Source organism: Mastomys coucha, unplaced genomic scaffold (assembly GCF_008632895.1).
Source record: "Mastomys coucha isolate ucsf_1 unplaced genomic scaffold, UCSF_Mcou_1 pScaffold8, whole genome shotgun sequence".
NCBI lineage: Eukaryota > Metazoa > Chordata > Mammalia > Rodentia > Muridae > Mastomys > Mastomys coucha.
The window spans coordinates 64,414,693-64,434,130 of NW_022196914.1; the positions used below are offsets into that span (position 1 = coordinate 64,414,693).

At 41.5% G+C, this 19,438-nt stretch overlaps 1 protein-coding gene and 1 long non-coding RNA gene across 4 annotated transcripts in view; both read right to left on the reverse strand.

Annotated features, from left to right (window-relative positions):
• The window catches only part of Nln (neurolysin), a 92,647-nt gene that overhangs the window by 35,448 nt on the left and 37,761 nt on the right, over window positions 1-19,438 (reverse strand). For all 3 annotated transcript variants that reach the window (XM_031360712.1, XM_031360710.1, XM_031360711.1), the window contains 4 exons: window positions 17,110-17,258; window positions 6,111-6,218; window positions 3,888-3,990; window positions 3,176-3,336 (listed from right to left, as the gene is read on the reverse strand). In XM_031360712.1, coding sequence (XP_031216572.1) covers window positions 3,176-3,336; window positions 3,888-3,990; window positions 6,111-6,218; window positions 17,110-17,258 — 521 coding nt within the window. The remainder of the gene's footprint in view (window positions 1-3,175; window positions 3,337-3,887; window positions 3,991-6,110; window positions 6,219-17,109; window positions 17,259-19,438) is intronic.
• LOC116083917 lies at window positions 6,451-17,102 on the reverse strand. The gene is made up of 2 exons (XR_004115938.1): window positions 14,840-17,102; window positions 6,451-7,945 (listed from the first exon to the last, which is right to left on the reverse strand). It is a non-coding gene; the product is annotated as an uncharacterized LOC116083917 (long non-coding RNA).

Below are 19,438 nucleotides of genomic sequence, written 5' to 3' on the forward strand. Positions count from 1 at the left end.
TTAACAATTAAAAAAAAAGTCTTTCTTTTTGTTTTTAATTTTTTAAAAATTGTTTTATATTTGTGTATGCCAGTTTTGCCTGCACATACATGTACACTGCACATGTACCTGGTGCTTGAGGGGTGCAAAAGGGTCATCAGAAGCCCTGGTACTGGATTTACTGATGGCTGTGAGACACCATATGGTGCTGGGAACCAAATCTGAGTTCTCAGCCAGAGCAGTAGGTGTTCTTAACTACGGGGGCATCTCTTCAGCACTGGAAAAGTAATCTTATAATGTCAAAGGAAAAATTATTAATCCCAACAATCAAGTCAGCAAACTATTTATGGACAGATTTCTTTTCTTACATATACCAATTTAAAAATATTTTACGTGTGTGTGTGTGTGAAGGGTGAGGAGACGTGTGCATACTGCAGCATGTGTGTGGAAGTCTGAGAACTGTTTTCTGTGTTTGGTTTCTGCTTTGTTGAGGCAGGGTCTCTCTTGTTTCTACTGCTGCACTCCATACCCCAGGCTAGCTGGCCCATGAGCTCCAATTCTAGGTATTCTCCTGCTTCAGCCTTCTATCTTATTTTAAGACGTCTGGGATTACCTGTGTGCCACTGCAGCTGGCTTTTTGTGGGGTTGTCAGATTTGCATGACTAGTTCCTCTATCCACCATGCCTCATCCACCTCCTCAACCCTGTATTTTCTTTCTTGTGTGTGTTATATATGTATGGAGGGGGCGGGTTGATAGTTATGACAGGGTCTCACTCTGTAGCCTAGGCTAGCTTCAAATTCAGAGGAACTTACCTGTCTCAGTCTCCTGAATACTTGGTTTGTAGATGTGAGCCACCAAAACTGACTTGTTCTGATTTTTGAGACAAGGACGCATTTTATAGCTCAGGCCAGTCTTGAACCCACTTTACAGCTTGACTTACCATGCTTTTAAATGGTTTTGAAAATATGGAGACTGATGAGAAAAAAATGCTGCTATAACAAAAATGAAAAAGTACAGAAGTGAAAAGCGACTGGAGAGAGACAGTGCAGGCTGGAAAGCTCGGGACACTCTGTGTGGGTATACCACACGTACTATGAGTAGTGTTTACTGCAGTGCTGCTCACTGTGGGTATACCACACGTACTATGAGTAGTGTTTACTGCAGTGCTGCTCACTGTGGGTATGCATACGTACTATAATATGGGTAGTGTTTACTACCGCTGTTGATGCTGCAACTTTGGCAATATGTCATGTAGCAGTAGGTCTTAAGTTCTAGAGAAATAATTAATAATAATAAATTAGTAATGCTTGTCACTAAGTGCTTCTTTGAAAAATGTTACAGGAGAGAGATGAGCTCAAAGAACTGGCCAGCTTCTAAGGTGGAAAATGGAAAGAAGGACACTGGAAGATGGGAGACAAGGCAGACTCTATGTAGATTCATTCTGTTGGACAAACCAGCTCTGCTGCATTCCTAATGTCATGGGAGTAGAAGGTCCCTTAGTTACTAACTACAGAGATTAGTTTGAGAACACTGCCTACTTCTTTTCTTCCTTGCAAAAGCTTACCTTTTCTAAAAGACCTCAAAGCAAAGTCTTTTAAACAGAGGAACAAATGTAGAAATGAATCAGTTAATAAAACTTGGTAGGAACTATGATCAAAAGTAGTATTTGGCTATAGTTATTTGCCTAGAAGTAAACAGTAAAAGAAGCTAAGTTTTTGAAGACATTTTATTACAAAGGATATAGAACATACTGTTGCTATTTAGTTCCTAACCTAATTCTTGTATTTCAAACTGGCATGGGGAGGGTGGGGGAAGGGAGTATAGAATACAACTGGTAAGACTTTTTGCCAAATAATTTTTGAAAATGTCTATGTACCTCCTATATTCCTGTTTCTTGCCTCCTTCTTTTCTTTTCTTTTCTTTCTTTATTTTATTTTATTTTTTTGAGATAAAGTCTTGCAGATATCCTTGGCTGGTCAGGAGCTTGCCATATATATACCAGGCTGGCCTCAAACTCACAGGGGGCCATCTGCTTCTGCTGGGATTAAGGATTTATACTGTCACACCTTGCTTGTCTTTGCCCCTTCCTTCCTTCCTTCCTTCTTTCCTTCTTTCCTTCCTCCCTCCCTTCCTTCCTTCCTTCCTTCCTTCCTTCTTCCTTTTCTCCCTCCCTCCTTCCCTCCCTCCCTCCCTCCCTCCCTTCCTTCCTTCCTTCCTTCCTTCCTTCCTCTCTCCCTCCCTCCCTCTCCTTTTGCTCCTTCCTGTGTATGTATTGTGTTCCTATTCTAGCACTGGCTGTGGATGGTGGGGAAAGAGGGCTAATTTCTTGTTTTTCTTTTCGTAGGCTGCTACATCATGAGAAACTCAACTGGGAATGACTGAATGGTAGGCAGAGATCTTGGTGTTGGAACCAAAGACACTAAATGACTGAGGCCTGATATTCATGGTTACTTTGGTAGCCAGGACTAATATGGAATATATTCTATTTGATTCAGAATCAAAGTGAGACAGAGTTTCTCTGTGTAGCCCTGGCTGTCCTGGAATTCACTCTGTAGACCAGGCTGGCCTCGAACTCAGAAATCCACCCACCTCTGTCTCCCAAATGCTGGGATTAAAGGCCTGAGCCACAACCACCCGGCTCAGAATCAATTTTTAATCCCCTTTTAATATAAAACTCTAAGTCTAGCAAAGTTTTCAACTAAAGGTTACATATCTCAGCTTCCACTGCAGCAGAGACGATTACATATGGAGCTTGAGTCCATGGACTATGACTAGAGTCCCTGGATGCTATTTGTATGGGCTTTTATTGTTGTTTTAGTTTCTTGAGATAGGACTTTAAAGATGTGTGGTCTGTACTTTCTCCATTCCTTCCCACGGGTCGAGTAATAGTAATTTCCAGAACCTACCTCTGTGATTACTTGTTTAGGGGGGAGAGGTTCCTTCCAAGCTCTGGCCTTCAAATGCAGGAAAGGAATATAACTTCTAGTTTGTTTTTATCTGTTCAATTTTTACTACAACAGTCTAGCTTGTGGCACAGTAAGCAAACTGACAAAGAAAAGAAAAAGCTAAAATTCTCATATGTATATGCAAGTAGTAAATGCAGTAAATGCAATGCACATGGCAACAGAGCTGTCAGTTGCTGAACCACTTTGATAGTGACAAACAAAAAGGTCAAAATAAAGACATTTATGGTACCTGTTTGCACCTGGTATGAAAAGCCATTTCCATCTTCCTTCGAGTTTCAGGGACACAGCATTTCTTCATGATAGGGAAATAGTGGGGGTACTTTAAGGTAACTTTGTACTTGTCTTCATCTGTTTTTTCTAAACTGTCAATGAAGTCGTCAGGAAGAGCACCTGCAAAAAGCCAGTTTCTCACTTGTTACTGGCTTACTTAGCATGGGCACACTGCATTCAGCAGCTGGAGGGATGCAATGCGGTAACTGACGTTCAGGCGCAAGGACAACTGCACAATCTTATTTGGATTGTGTCTGAATGGGGAGGCAGTGATGGGCCAGCTGGCTCAGAAAAAAATTTGAAACAAACAAAAAGAATGTTTCATGGCACCTGTACAGATGGCATTTTAATGGAGAGGAGGCAAAATTAAGCCAATAAAATACCCCACAGTAAAAGACTAGCTTACAATGTGGGGAGACATGGATAGGCAGAAAATCTGTCAAGGCCTGAAGGCTGTTAAATAAACACCAGTGTACATTACCAAGAAGGATAAACCATATAGGTGATGGGAATCCAACCTAGGCCTTGGCAAGAGCAGCTAGTGCTCTTAACCACTGACCGTCTGCCCAGCCCTGATACTAGACAATTTTTAAAAGAATTCTTTGAATTATAATTTAGGTTGGAACCTGTTAGGTGATAAAATTCAATTTAGCAAAACAACACAATTTTACCAAGTTCAACCTTGGAAAATACAAGGGAAGTGTCATCCTCATTGAGGTTTTTGTTGAAGTCAATGCACAATTCACTCATTCTCTTCTTCATTGACTTGATTTCCTGAAGAAAAGGAAGACAGACAGGGCATTAACAATAGAAAAGCCTTGCCTTTTCATTGCTATCAGCCAGCATGTTTCCATTATCCATGAAGTTAGAATTATCTCAGAAGTCCTTTCTCAGAAATGCACTCTGCAAAGCAGCTGCTGTCAATCTGTCTACTATCATTTACGCTCTGTTCAGCATTGTCTCAAAACACACCTATTGCATCCCCAATTCCTCTCCCCCACTCCTCCATTCTTCAGCAGCCACACAGTTCAGACAGGACCAGAAAGTGGACATTTCAGGATCATGTCCTCTATACCAACTAGGTCACTGTGCCATCTTCTTGCAGGAATGACTGATTCCAATAGCCCATGCCTGGTGCTTCTCTAACAATTCTGGAAAAGTTCTAGGTAGGAGATCCAAGGAGATGATAGAGGACCACAAGAAAAATATTAGACAATCTCATTCTTCTAACAATGCTGGATAATGAAATCTACTGGACACAAAGTAGTTCTCAAAGTGAGATTTTGGCAAAGGATCTACTGGAAGGCACTGAGACCCAGAGACAGAGTTCTATGAGTGTCTGGATGGCAGCATGTAGATTTGTAAGGTTTGTGTGTGTGTGTGTGTGTGTGTGTGTGTGTGTGTGTGTGTGTGTGTGTGTAATAAAAGGCAAGCCTTTAGATAAACACTACCATTGAAGACAGAAGAGAAATAGAAATCAGGTGGCCAGTGACAAAACACAGGAAGCCACCTGTCTCTAAAACCCTTCAACTTCCTTAAGTTGCTTAAATGGGAGTCTGTTAGCTGCAACAATCATAGCTTAATTACTAGGATTTTCGTGCACCCATGAGAAGAAAGGGTTGACCAGGAAGTCAAAGGGTCAAGCAAGTGACATTGGCCACCCAGTCAAATGACCATGAAAAAAAGTGGTCAAAGGACATGGGTGACAGAAAGATAGGACGTCTCCACAGCACCCTCAGTACTTTTTGCCAGGGTGACATCAGTCACCAAATAAAACTTGGTTTGGATGTCTGTCAAACTTATTTCCAGTTCTGTATTCTGTAGGAATGACCTGGAAATAAAACATAAATTATATTTCCTATTCACGAAGAATGAGGTTAATTAAGAGGCTTAGTTTATCACAGATTAATTTGCCTTACAAAAGAAAATGTTTGAACAATGCTTTTCACTGGCTAATCTTTCTTCACGTGAGAGGTATATGTTAGTCACAGGGCATCTTATCCTAAAGTGCTGACTTACAAACTCTCTATCAACCTATCTCTGTGTGATCAAGAGAGGGAAAATACAAACCAGCCACTGAAATATGAAATTTAATTTTTAAGAATATAAAACATAGCAAAGGAAAAAGCCTGATATACATAAAATAAACAAAACATGGAGCAGATTAAAGAACCATATCATTGCCAGGCACGGTAATACACATCTTTAATCCCAGCACTGGGGCAAGGGCAGAAGTGGAGGTAGAGGCAGAAGAGCAGAGGCAGAGGCAGAGGCAGAGGCAGAGGCAGAGGCAGAGGCAGAGGCAGGTGAATCACTGAGTTCTAGGCTAGCCTGGTCTACTTAGAAAGTTACAAGCCAAATAGAGCTATGTAGTAAGATCCTATTTTAAAATGGGTGTGTTGGTGTGTGTGTGTGTGTGATCTATAAGGTGTTTAGTTACTAATGAGGTTAGCATAAGTTCTAATAGTTGGAGCAGGGGCTTAGTGGTTGAGAGTGCTTACAGCTCTTCCAGAGGACCCTTGTTCAGTTCCTAGCACCTATACCAGGCAGCTCACAACCACTCCTGTGACTGTAGCTCCAGGGTACCAGAATCTCACACACACAGACAAACCCACAGACATACATATAAAACAAATCTTTAAAAGAAGAAAAGTAAAAGCATCAAATATATTGTAAATGGATTTTTTTTTAGCATGGGTTATCCTATTAAAACTCATCTCTTTGCCTACTTGTTGGTTCTCGTTGATTTTTTTCTTTTTCTCCTCAAATAAGAAAATGATGGGTAGAAGATGAGGGTTATATGTGAGAGAGAGTAATTAGAATGTATCTTACACACATCCAAAATTGTCCAAGAATAAAACTTACTAATAAAAAATAAAAAGAAACAAACTCACATTTTTTACATGTTCTGGAAGATGAAGTCCATTTCTTTTTCCCATTTTAATTGACTTTTCCAGGTATCGCCTGGCTTCAGGCTTTATCTTCTCCAAATCACATGTTTCCTTAAATTAACAAGCATGTCAGTCATTTCTGTTGTAATAGCACACAGGCAAACAATCAACTCCCAGGCTAAAGCCAATGTACTATATTCATCATCTCTGTTGGGCCATGAAACACAGGTGATTATGGGGCAGGCCCTATTGAAGACCTAATTTCTCTTATGCTTTGGTGAGCTTCTGCTAATTTAAAACAGAAATATTAAATAAATAAAAGGCTATGCAGAATAGCCTTGCCCTGCCTCAGAGCTAAGAGTGCTGAGCCCCAGGAGGCCTGTGATAATGGACACATTTGTGTAGTCTCCTTTTGAGCAGCCTTTATGACCGATGCACATTTCTTACTGCAAATCATCTGGATTTAATTGTCTATCATTTGTTAACCTGGTTCCACTTGAAATGCAGGAAGAGAAGTAATGGGGTGAACTCTGCACAAATGCTGGGTAGAATTCTCTTGCCAAAATACCAAACAAGGACAGCTGGATAAAACTCCAGCAAAAGGCTCCAATACTTCAAAAGCGCCTGCCTGTCACTTGGCAAGGGAGATCAAGGGACTACAGCAGGCTGCATATGAACAAGTATCTGGGAAGAATGAGTCAGCACCTCACTAAACAGGAGGAAAGCTGCTAGCCTCCAAAGGACAGAAGGTCCTGGAGGGGGCTGGAAAATTCCCTCAGCCAAGAAATAAAAATCTAAAAATCCAAAGGAAGTCACAGGATATGTGGTGGATATCTAAGGTGGCTGGTCAGCTCATGGGAGGAAATGTGACTCCAGACAGACTCAGCAGGTACAAAAGACTCACTTTGGCTGAGGGACAATCACAGCCTTCTGTCACTGGAGCTTACAGGCCTCCAGTCAGTAGGACATTTTCTCCATGAAAGACCAGGGCCATCCAGATCTGAGTGTTCCAAATTTCCTAACTGATTAGGTTTTTAATGAATGGTATTTAGTTTTAGAAATGGCATTTGAGATGGCTGGTGACAGGGAGGTAAACAGAGCTGCATTTCAATCAGTGCGACTCAGAACAGAAACAGTACTTCACACTGCCTACCACAGAACAATCAGTGTCACAGAGCTACAACACTCCCCACGTTACTCAATCTTCCAGGAGTGTATTCTCAGCAGAGGGTAAGAATGGTTAGACTCCTTTTCCATTATAACCTCCCTTTGTGCCTCTGTGGAATTGCGAGTTTGTGGGCATGATTGGAGTTGGAACCCTCCTGAGCTGGTTTTGGCAATTACTGGGATCCAGCAGCAGGTATCTGGGAAGAAACCCAGAATATCTAGGGAGGCAACCTGGCTCTGGACTGGCTCCCACAGGGATGGTGAACAGTTCAAATCACATGTTCATATGGATGTCATTAACTGGAGCTCGTCTGGTCTGTTCCAAAAGCGCCAGGAAATCTGTCCTGAGGTGTGAGCATGGCAGCAGGAATCTCTAGACAGTACAACATTGTAAGGTTGGTGGGCTTGGGGAGGAGCTAGGCCATAACCACGTGCAGTATGGTAAGTAGGGTTTGCAAGAGCAGAGTTTATTGTATGGATTTAAGAGGTTGAGATACACAGCAGAAAGCTAACCTTGAGGAGCTGAGGCAAACATTTGGTTCTAAGCTGGGAACAGCAGCTAATCACATGGTCTCATTAGCCGGTGTGAGTTGTACTCACAGCTACTCCATGGCTGTATATGCTTACTGTAGTCCACGGTAGGTCTACACTTCCGTATCTACAGGAAGGCACTCAAGAACATAAGAGTAACATTCACAGTCTACATCAAAATTAAAACCACATACTCTCAAAGTGAACGATACAAGTGCAAACAGGTAAAAGGATATTCTGAGGGAAACTGACTTCGAATTGGGTCTAATTAAACCATCAAAAATAGCATACTGAAACACTTAATCACAAAAATTACACTGAACAAAAGTCTGACTCAGTAACCAGACCCCCACTGCCACTAAGACTCTGAAGTCCTGGAAGACTCCGTGGGCCTGTGGGAAGGCTGAGGAGCTTCCAAGGCCCACTTGCTAGGCCCACTGCTGTATCAACCTTCCTAACGCTGCGACTCTTTAATACAGTGCCTCATGTTGTGGGGACCCCCCAACCATAAAGTTGTTTTCATTGCTACTTCATAATTGCAACTTTGCCACTGTTATGAATAATAATGTAGATATCTGATATGCAGGCTATCTGATATGTGACCCACACAGGGGTCTTGACCCACAGGTTGAGAACCACTGCTCCAGACTGCTCTGTGGAACTGCATGCATCTTTTTCCTGAACGAGGACTTTGCCCCTCAGAACTCACAGGTCTTCTCAGGCGAAGCTTCCCTTCTTCAAAGGCTTCTAATGTTTAATTCACATGATCTGATGGTTGGCACCTGATTTTCACCTGTGTGGACAAGATTTACTTTCCCCTCTAACAAAGAGCTTTTATACATGTTCATGGTATGCTTATATTTTCCAAAAACTACATCTAACAAGAAAAATAGCAGAGAAAAATTTGTGAAATGCTTAATTTACTGATTTTTCTGATTATTCCACCCTCACCCTTGATTCATTATGACTCTTTAAAATCTTCAAACATTTTTTTATTTTATTTTAAGACAGAGCTTCATTTTGTAGAACTCAATCTGTAGACTATCACAGAGATCAGTCTGCCTCTGCCTCCCAAGTGCTGGGATTAAATGCAAGCGCCATCACACCCAGCAACTTAATTATTCTTTTTTTTATTTCCCCCAAACCTTTAGGGGCTCCTTTAGCTCATTATTTTTCCTTCACAAGGGCTTTATATTTCTAGTGTATTTTTATTTCTTTAGATAATCTCACAGTGCATTGCTGCTGGCCTGGACTCACTATGTAGACCAGGCTACTCTTGAATTCACCAAGATCTGACTGCCTCTGTTTTTTGAGTACTGGGATTGCAGTGGTAACCCCCTAATTTTTAAAATATCTAGTCTTTCATCACAGCCAGTGCCTTGACCACTTAAACCTTGTCAGACCTTCAGAAGCTCCGGAACCCAGATTAAAGCGTCGTCAGCATCTACCATGGCTCAGTGCCCTGTTTTAGGTTTTTGTGCCTCTTGTCTAAGTACCTAACATATTTTTCTCTCATAGTAGTTCATACTAACATCATCTGTTGGTAGATAATTTTGCTTTACATATGACTTAAAGCCCTTGGAAGCCATTTGTTTATTTCCCTAGAGTGTGAGATAAAGGACACAAAAATGCCTCTATTCGGATTGCAGTTTCTTCTAAAGAAATGTGCCCTATGAAGTGTGTGCTCAGTGTCCTCACATGCCTGCGTCAGCGGTTGTCAGGCAGGTTGCTTTGCACCCCTCCAGCCTCTGCCTGGGCTGTCTTCCTTGGATCTCTCACTGATATAGTAAATGTCATGGGAACAAGGAAGAAATAACAACTGAAAATGAGCAGTAAACAAGTTGTGTCTTGTTATTCTCAAGAACAGAATATGCTTTTACTATGCTTTTATATAACTGAACAGAGTCATGTGTGGAGCCCTTGCTAGTTTTCAGCGAATGACTGAGGAGCCTTTGTCAGTCTTGGGGAATGCCAAGACCTCCACCATCACTGCTGGCTTTTGATATTTACTAATTTTAACCAATGAGATAAAGAAATATATCTTTTTCTTTTTTGGTTCTTGTTTTCTATTTTTCTTTTGATGGGATAAAGTATACAGTTAATATTCTAAAAACTGAAGCAGTATTGGATATCTACAAATGATAATAGACATATGTAAATTGTACAAACTAAATCCTATCATTTATGAAGTAGGATACTGACAACACTTGTTATAAGTAATACTTAATATATGTATATTGTGAGCATACTTCCTTTCTTTCCCCCTTCCTTTCTTCCTTCTGAAGTGTAAACTTCTGGTTTCTTTTGAAAGTCAGTCATGTCAAATGGCATTTGTTGAAGCAGACATAGGTGAAAGAATATTTTGTTAAGTCAAGTGTGTGAAAGGACTCAGGACGAAGGACTCTTTATTAATGACATGTGTGTACTGGTTCACCTTACATTGCATTGCTGAGCTCCATTTATGGTGATTCCACAGAGAGAAACACACCAAAAAGTTTCTGGTGGTTTTCTGGCAGCTTCTCGCTGTCTCTGTGGATTTGAGCCAACTGGCAGAATGATGTCAGCTAATACAGACTCACGTGGAGTTGTGCTAAGACAGTCTCACATGGTGAGGCATGACCCATGGGAGGACATGTGATATCTGGAGGGAGTATAAACAGGACCCAAAGGACAGTGACAGAGGCTTGCATTGCTATCTTTGCAACGCTTCATAGGTCCACATCTTAGTCTTCAATGATCTTCACTTTGGCAGAGAACTTCTCCTGGCATGGCTGCTGGTCCTGCTTGCTCCTGTGGACTGCTGGCTATTTCTGCTAGCTGTGTCACTGCTGCTGCTTCATGTTTGCTACCCTGACACTACTGAGCAGAACTGCTGATTTCCAGACAAAGCAGATTAGACTTGCTCCAAAGAACAATTTCTACACAGACCCACTTACCCCTGTATCCTAATAACCATTCTTTTCCACTATCTCTGATGGATGGTGGGCTAGAAGGGAGGTTAAAGCATTTAAAAACCCTTATTAAAAGTAGGATTTGAAAAATCAAAGCCTACATCCTTCCTTCCTTGCTTTTTTTCTGGCCTGGAATTCACTACGTAGACCAGGCTGTCCTCTAACTTAGAGATCTGCCTGCCCCTGTCTTCCATGTGCTGGGATTAAACATATGTGCCACCATGTCTGGCTAACAGCACTTGCATTTACATATGCTAGGCAACCTATATAAGAGATAGATGTCCTCAATCTGTGATAAAACTCTTTTCAGTTTTACCATTTATGTATGTACCATATGTCTGTGAACACCATGAAACCACAGGCTGTGTGCAACACGCTGCTATTTCTTTCTTTCATCATTCCTATACCAATCTCACTGCCTGTGGTTACTACACTTAATTCTTTGAAGTTGCACCCATGAATTCTATTTAAGCTGTGTTCTTGCCGATAAGAATCTGGAATATGTTGGCACTTTGCCATTATAATGCTGGTATGACCTTTGCCCAGTTTTGTCTGTGTACAAATGCAGCACACCTGTAGGTAAATCCCAGGTACGATGGAAGAGGATATACAAGGTCACCTGGAACTTAAGATCAATCTAAAGCTATTGTTTGTGAGTCTATGAGCTCGTTTTATTTTTAATGAATTTCATCCTTACCAGAGCAGTGCATGAACAATCCTACTGATTCACATCCACAGTGACCTCCTCAATCCTTAGTTTTGTGAGTAGAAATAGAAACTTAAGAATGGTCCTTACAAACATCTCTGATTACTAATGAAGCTGAGCTCTTTTATACTTCTAGGTACCATTTGTGCCTCTTTCAAATTATCCCTTGGTGCCCCTGGGGTACCTCCCTGTCATTGGCTGTAGGGCTGCAGTCCTCCACCTACCTGAGATGCTGTACTAGTAAAATGCTTCATCCTTTTCACCAGCCCCTGAGCCCTGTCCAGATCTCAGAAGGATGCCACCCTCTATGGCATTGTAGAAGCTTTACATTGTAGACCTTAATGGGCCCGGGACTGTGTTTTGGTTTACTGAAGGAAGAAGATTCAATGGTTTTCCCTGACATAACTAGCTCATGCTCCTGTACCAACTACTGGAAGCGTCTCTTCTGAGTCTGCCACTGACATCTTTAGTCTGATGAACATTTACCAGATGCTGATGTTGTACCAGGTCCGCCAGAGGCACAAAATAGAATCAACATTACCTGTTTTGTGTAGTCTACTCGGTATCTGGCAAGCACTCACCAATGGCTTCTGTGAGGCTTGGGAACTTAGTTACTTTTTCTGACTCTTTTCTACTTAGAAAAAGGGCTGCCTCGCAGACACATGTAAGAGTCAATTAGACAGCTCTGTATTTACACAGATGCAGTGTTTTCAACCACCCACTTGGAAGAGGAGAGCACTCTGGTTTGCTCTATGCCATAGTGCAATTTCTTTTATACTTTTAGCTAACCCACTATTTATTTGGAGGTTTTGAAACGTGAGTATAAATGATCTCCCTAGATGGAGATGTGGCATCTTATACTTGAGCACACCATCTGCTTCCTTAGCTTTCTGTTGCTGTGACAAAATGTCTGAGACCTCAGCTCACAGTGACAGAAGGACTCTATGATCTCATGGTGTCTTCACATGGTCAGCTGCCTATGCTGCTCTCGGGCTGTATTAAAGCAGTGCACTACAGTGCTGAGTGCGAGGCAGATGGTACCTTGAGATGGCCGGGAGGCAAACACAGGGGAGCATTTTCATCAAGGCCATGCCTTCACTTCTTCCCACTAGGCCTTAGCTCCTAAAGCAGTGGTTCTCAATATGTAGGTCCGGACCCCTTTGGAGCTGAACAATACTTTCACAGAGATCATCTAAGACCACTGGAAGATTTAGGTATGCACACTACTATTAGTAATAGTAGAAAAATTATAGTTATGAAATAGCTATTAGTTTCCCAAATTAAAGTTTTTGTTTTTAATTTTGGGGTGTGTGTGTGTGGAGTCAGGGTTTCTTTGTTTAACCTTAGCTGTCCTGGAACTAGCTCTGTAGACCAGGCTTGCCTCAAACTCACAGAGTTCTACCTGCCTCTGCTTCCCAAGTGCTAGGATAAAAGGCGTGTGCCACCACCATTTGGCTAAAGTCATGTTTTCAGCTTTAATTATTGTGCCTAAGGGATCTATAAAACAAATTCCTCTTACCTGTGAATCCCTTGCCTAAGGACAGATATTTCCTGAGATGCTGGGGCTGTTGCTCATATAAGACAACAAGCCACATGTTTCTACTTTTCTAAACAAGTTTTCCTGAACTCAAATGCCCCCAATGTGCTTGATCACACCTACATGAGAGGTATGTAGGCAGAAAGCACATCAGGACGCATGCTCGTCCTCAAATGGACAGATATAGGTAGTATGCAGCCATGTGGACTTGCCTTTATAAGCACCTGGCCAACATAGCTCCTGCCATTTTCTGAGAACTCCAGAATGACCTGACCAAAGTCCATCATCCTGGCCAGTATTTAATTAAAGTTTGTTTCAAATTTGGCTCAAAATTGTCATTACTGGTCTTATTCTTTTTTTTTTTTTTTTTTTTTTTTTTTTTTGGTTTTTTTTTTCGAGACAGGGTTTCTCTGTATAGCCCTGGCTGTCCTGGAACTCACTCTGGAGACCAGGCTGGCCTCGAACTCAGAAATCCGCCTGCCTCTGCCTCCCAAGTGCTGGGATTAAAGGCGTGCGCCACCACCGCCCGGCTTACTGGTCTTATTCTTGCCCAGTGGGCTTAACATAGCAATGAAAATAATTTTATGGTTGGGGGGTCACTACAACATGAAGAACTTTATCAAAGGGCTGCAGCACTAGGAAGGCTGAGAACGACTGTTCTGAAGTTTCTACCACCTCTCAACTGCCAAAGGCTGGGACAAAGCCCTCAACACATGGGATGTTGGAAGACTCTAAGCTCCACATTAACATCATCTAATGCAGTATGGCAGAAATCACGACATGTGACCTCTACAATGTGAGCGGCTTCACTGGGGTTTGATGACATAAGCATCTTGGAATGTTGAACCTCTTACAAAGATGTCCCATCACCCTATCTGCCAAGCTATAATGAATATTCAGATAAACTATAAAAAGAGACATGTGGGGCTATCCTGTGTCTCATAAAATGCATCTGTTGAAGCTCTGACCCTTATGTGATTCTGCTGGGAGATGTTTTTCTGTGAGATAATTGAAGTTAAATGAGGTCACAAAACTGTGATCTTAATCTGAAAGGATTGGTGACCTTCTATTAAAGGGAACAGATATGCATCTTATGCCTTGGCACACACTGAGCAGAGGCCATGTGAGTACTCACAGTGTGCAAGCCAGTCAGGAGCTCCCACCTCAGAGCTCACAGCACAAGCTGACCAAGACAGTTTGAGCTATGCAAAGAGACAGAGATACTGAGGTAGCCCCAAGGCACCTCAACTTCAGCCACCCCTAGCAAAGCTTCACTGAGCTCCTAATTCAGAACTTCCCAGCAGATTCCCTCCTGAAATCCTGGTCCATAGAAATTCTGAGAAAATGAAATGGCTGTGAACCTCTCTGGCCATTTTGGCTAAAATGCTATGCATATATATATATATACATATATACACACACACACAATACACACACACACACACACACACACACACACACACACACAAAGAAAAAACTGTGAAATACAATTTCACATTTCTCCATTCAAGTACTAACCCTGCTTAGCACACCACGATTTCACATTTCTATTAATTAAATTTAAGTGAAAAAAACACATAAAAAAGTAACATCTAGTATCTGGTTACTTTCTGGACAATTCAGTATTATAAGACTATTTATGTAGCTGGGTCTTATGTGTTACATTATGGCTGTTGTATATCCTTTATAGAAAAACATCAGAACATTTGGGATATATCTAATTTTATCCTCAGTGATAAATGATATTTATTATTTTTAAAGCACCTGACCCTGATAATTGTAGTTTTAAAAATTCACTGCCTATTTGTCCTGGAAGGTATTTAAAAGTAACTACACTTACCTAATGAGTCTCAGTGCAAACACTAACACAATAGTTCACTTTGATGACTGACTCAGCCACAGCACACAGCAGAGACTCTAACAGTGCTCACACGGGAACGGCCAAGTACAGTCACGACTCAGGTGAAGGAGGGGCAGCTGTGGAGCCAAACCTGAAGCATCTCAAAGTAAAGTCTAAACAACCACACACACATTCCATGGTGCACTAGTGACTGACTAATAGGTCAGTAGGGTGCCAGTCTATGCTATAGATATAATCAAATTTAGGGACATGAATCCCAACATAAAACTTAAAGGTAGGACGAGAAAATCTAATGTGACAATTTTCCATATCTGGATAACATCTGAAAAAAACAGAGAAGATAGAAAAGTAAGAAAACCTTTATTCCAAATAAGAACCTACTCATGACAGGGGCCTGGGGCTGTAGCTCAGGGGTGCTTGCTTAGAAGGCAGGCCCAGGGGTGTTCCCCAGTGGGCCGGAGTGGGTGGGGCTTAGGAAGGGGTGGTAATTTAAATAATAAGAAATATCATAAAGTTGTTTTCATTTGTTATTTTATAGTGCCAAAGATAGACCATCCCGATTATCATCTATAGGGTGAAAATGATCACCTGGCATGAAAAACTAAACAGCCTGCACACTCAGGAGCCAAAGTCACAGTGCTGTGCTGTCAGGAGCTGCAAATTAAACACAAGTTAACATAAACAACAAAAGCCAAAACCTATTTCAACTTGTCATAAAAATAAAGTTTTTTATATTTCTGATTTTGCAGATTTCCAGTAATTTCATGGGAATGCTGGAAATGTCAGGAAAATAAAAATTTTGAGAAAGGCACGCTTGCAATGCTAAGGAGGTAACTTTGCATTAGAGACAAAACATCGAAGGCAGATTCACCTAGGATGTCCATCATGCAGAATGTCTTTGTGTCCTGGAGATTTTAAGGAGACAGGTAGAATGGCTCTGGCATATTAGCAGTGTATTATCAATACTATAGTCCAGACCACAAGACCTTCGGATAACAACTCGATTTCATCTGTAAACCTGATTTGGCCTACTATAAACCCTGCAATAATTTGAAAAGTCAAGGAGGTTTTCCCATCAAGCTAACAGTTCGCGATGGCTTTAAAAAGGCTTAGATTTGTAGATGTGCACCCTTTTACAGTCAGTCCCTAGCTCTAAGGAAATGCAATCAAGAACTCAACACAAATGTAACCAATATAAAACAACTCTGGAAATAACTATACAATGCCAATTACTATAATTGTTGAAAACAAATTCTAGAAAAATTCAAGTATTTTTTACTTTTGGTCAAAGGTTCTCACCTTTTCCTCTTCTAGTATGAAAGGTTAAAGCCAGGGCCCTGGACACACACATGCACACATACACACACTCACACACACACTCACATGCACACACACACACTCACACACGCACTCCACCATGAACTCTACCAGCCCTAGGACCTTGCACATAGACATGCTTGTTCTAGTATGAACTGCACCTGTTACAACTTAAGCTGTTATTACTATGCTTAAGAGATCCATGAAATAAACATGTCTCTAACCTGTTAGCCCCTTGCCCAAGGACAGACATTTCCTGGAATGCTGAATGCTACTGTTTATGAGAGCTAACAAGCCATTTGTTTTCACTCCTCTAAACAAGTTTGTTTGACCCAATTACATTGGATGTGCTTGATCACATGTGGGCGGGAGGTATGTGGGCAGGAGTTATGTCAGGTTATATACTTGGCCCTGATTGGAACTCATTTGAAATGGGGTGAATTAAGAGTTTGCCGTTTTAAGCCCCTGCAAAATGTGACTCAGGGACATTTTCTGGGCAAACCTGGCTAGAGAGTTCATCAACCTGTATTTAATTAAAGCATACTTTGAATTTGGGTTTAAGCTGTACTAGTGGTCTTATTTTTAACTGGTAGGTTGAGCAACCAAAACCCAGGGCCTGTACATACACATATGTTTTACCATGAACTACACTCAGCCCCCAGGTTCTTACTTTTTAAAAAATGTATGTGTTTGTATGCGTCTGTGTGCGTGTGCTGCTGGTGGATCATAGAGCCTAGAAGAGGGTTTGGATCCCCTGGAGTTGGAGGTAAGGCAGTGTGGGTATGGGAAGGAAACATGGGCCCTCAGCAAGAGCAGCAAGAACTGCTGAGTTCTTTTAAAACACCTGCTGAGATTTCTCTTTAATCCCAGGTCCTGTTATGTGTTTTTTCCTTTCTTTCCAAGGGATGTGTTACTTATAATCTATTACTTACTTGTAATTGAACAATTCTCTGGAATACATCTTCTCTCATGCTCATCTCAATATCAAAACGAGAAAGCCTTTTGTCTGCTTCTGTGCTTGCAGCCCGCACTTCTCTGTCAGACGACACATGCTGAGGGAAGTCCAGCATGGTTCTTTCCACTGTGGATGGAGAAAAAAAACTCTGAGTATGACAGGACCATCAAAGGGGCAGGAAGCCAAGTGTCATGACAGGACTGTCAAAGGGGCAAAGGGACAGGAAGCCAAGTGTCTCCTTTGGAGACGAATTATTATGCTGACATAGTTTTCATTCTGTGCATTCTGCAAAGGATCTTGAGGCTTTTATCAAGAGGCAGTCCTGGGGGTGGGAGCTGGCTGTTCCACTTGGCAGCACTGTGAACAATAAGGCCATGCACTCAGCACATATCAAAGTACATCCAGTGCATAATCGATTAACTGTGAATTATAAAGATGTAGTTCCTAAGCGTAGGTGTCTTATGATCTGGGAAGAGGGGGACCTGGTGCATAAAAATAGATGGTAGAGCCTGTGGGTTGCAAACAAGAGGAATGAGTGGCAGCAGCTCCCAAGGGCTAAGGCACAGGGTAGTGTGCAGTGGGGAACGGCTGTAGAAGAGGAGGGCCTAGTGTGTTGTGGAAAATAAGGGACAGAAAGCTGGGCACCCAGCTGGGACACCTGATACTTACAAAACAAGCCCATCAATGCAGCCGGAAGGGGTTTGTGTAAAAAATGTTCTTAATCATTTCCCCTTTCAGAGTCTAATCTAAATTACAGACCCCACCCGAAATGCACATATCGAATGAACATAAAACATTCTCAATGCATCCAGTAAGCAGCTGGACAATGTGGTTGTGCCTGTTAAATGATGGGATAATGCTCTGCTCTAATCTTCACATGTTAAAGTCAGCTGTTGGGTTTTCATATACTGTGACTGGGCACAATCTCTGAAATTAGTGAAATACCAGTAACTATAGAACTTTCAGGGATGGCTGTGGTTAAGTACTCTATAACAAGGAATGAATATATCTACTATCTCCAATATTATTTTGTTCTGAAACAGAGTCTCATTAAATAGCCCGGCTGGCCTTGAACTTATGATTCTCCTGTTTCAGCCTCCTGAGTGTTCAGAATACTAGTATACATGTCTGGGATTGCTATCAGAATATTACCTGTTTTATAAACTAGTAAAAATTACATAAGCAATGCAGAATAGACACAGATCAACCTTTACTGAGTAAGAAACAGTTCAATTAAAATACTGCAATACTTACGTTGGTCCTCTTAAAACACTGCTACCAGTAAAGCTAATAAAAACATGTCAGAAATAGCAGAATAAATGATGCATAGCTTCTACCGTTGAGCCATACCCCCAGCTCTACATACACATTTCTAAAAGTATCAAATTCTATAATTATATTTTAGCACTTGACTTAGTGTATAATTTTGCACTTGATAATTAAGGAAAATGTGGCACAGATTAAATTTTATACTCATAGAGCACTATTTTACAGCTATAAGTAATAATATAGTTACAATTTCTGTTTACCAAAAAGCAATTAAAGTTTCTCAAGAACCTAAATGGGTAACAAGGTAAAGTGCAGGAGCCTAAAACTGAAAACAATCCTGCACAATAATACACCGAAGACCATTTCCTTCCTTCCTTTACCACAGAAATCTGAAAACAGACTTCATTTTCCCTGCCAAGCTATAAACAATACTACTGTCTGTGCCCAGGCTGGACACAGACAAACACCAGACACACAGCTACTGTGGCCTGCACCCCAGAACAGACAGATAAGAGGGAGTTAGTTTTGAGACATCTACTCCCTCAGTGACTTGATGGTTAACCCGTAAAGATAAACTTACGGTGAGCAAGATCAAACACCACAAACTTCTATATACGTTTAAAATACTTATTTCTGGGAAGACTCAGGACTGCAGAGCCATTAAATGAGTTCATGCCTTCTCCCCTCCTCACTGTCCTCTCTCTTCCCAGTGAGGCGCACACTCTGGTAGGCTGGTGCACTAGCTTGGCTAAGGGACACTCGATGAGAAAGAAAAGAGAGCCTGGGCCAAGAACAAACCTGCACTGCTAGAAAAGCCTGCTATCTGTGACTGACAGACCCTTCACTCAGGAGTTCACAGTTAGGCCTTAGAAGATGCAGTAGCCACTAACCAGAGAGAGGAAGTTGGTAGCAGGAATTGATATGGAAGCAGACACAGAGGGAAGAGAAAACAACTTATGTCAGTGGCAGTAGGGTAGCAAACACTGGGTGATTAGAGGCTAGCATGGGGGAAGAGTGGAAGACCAGCCATGAGAGCC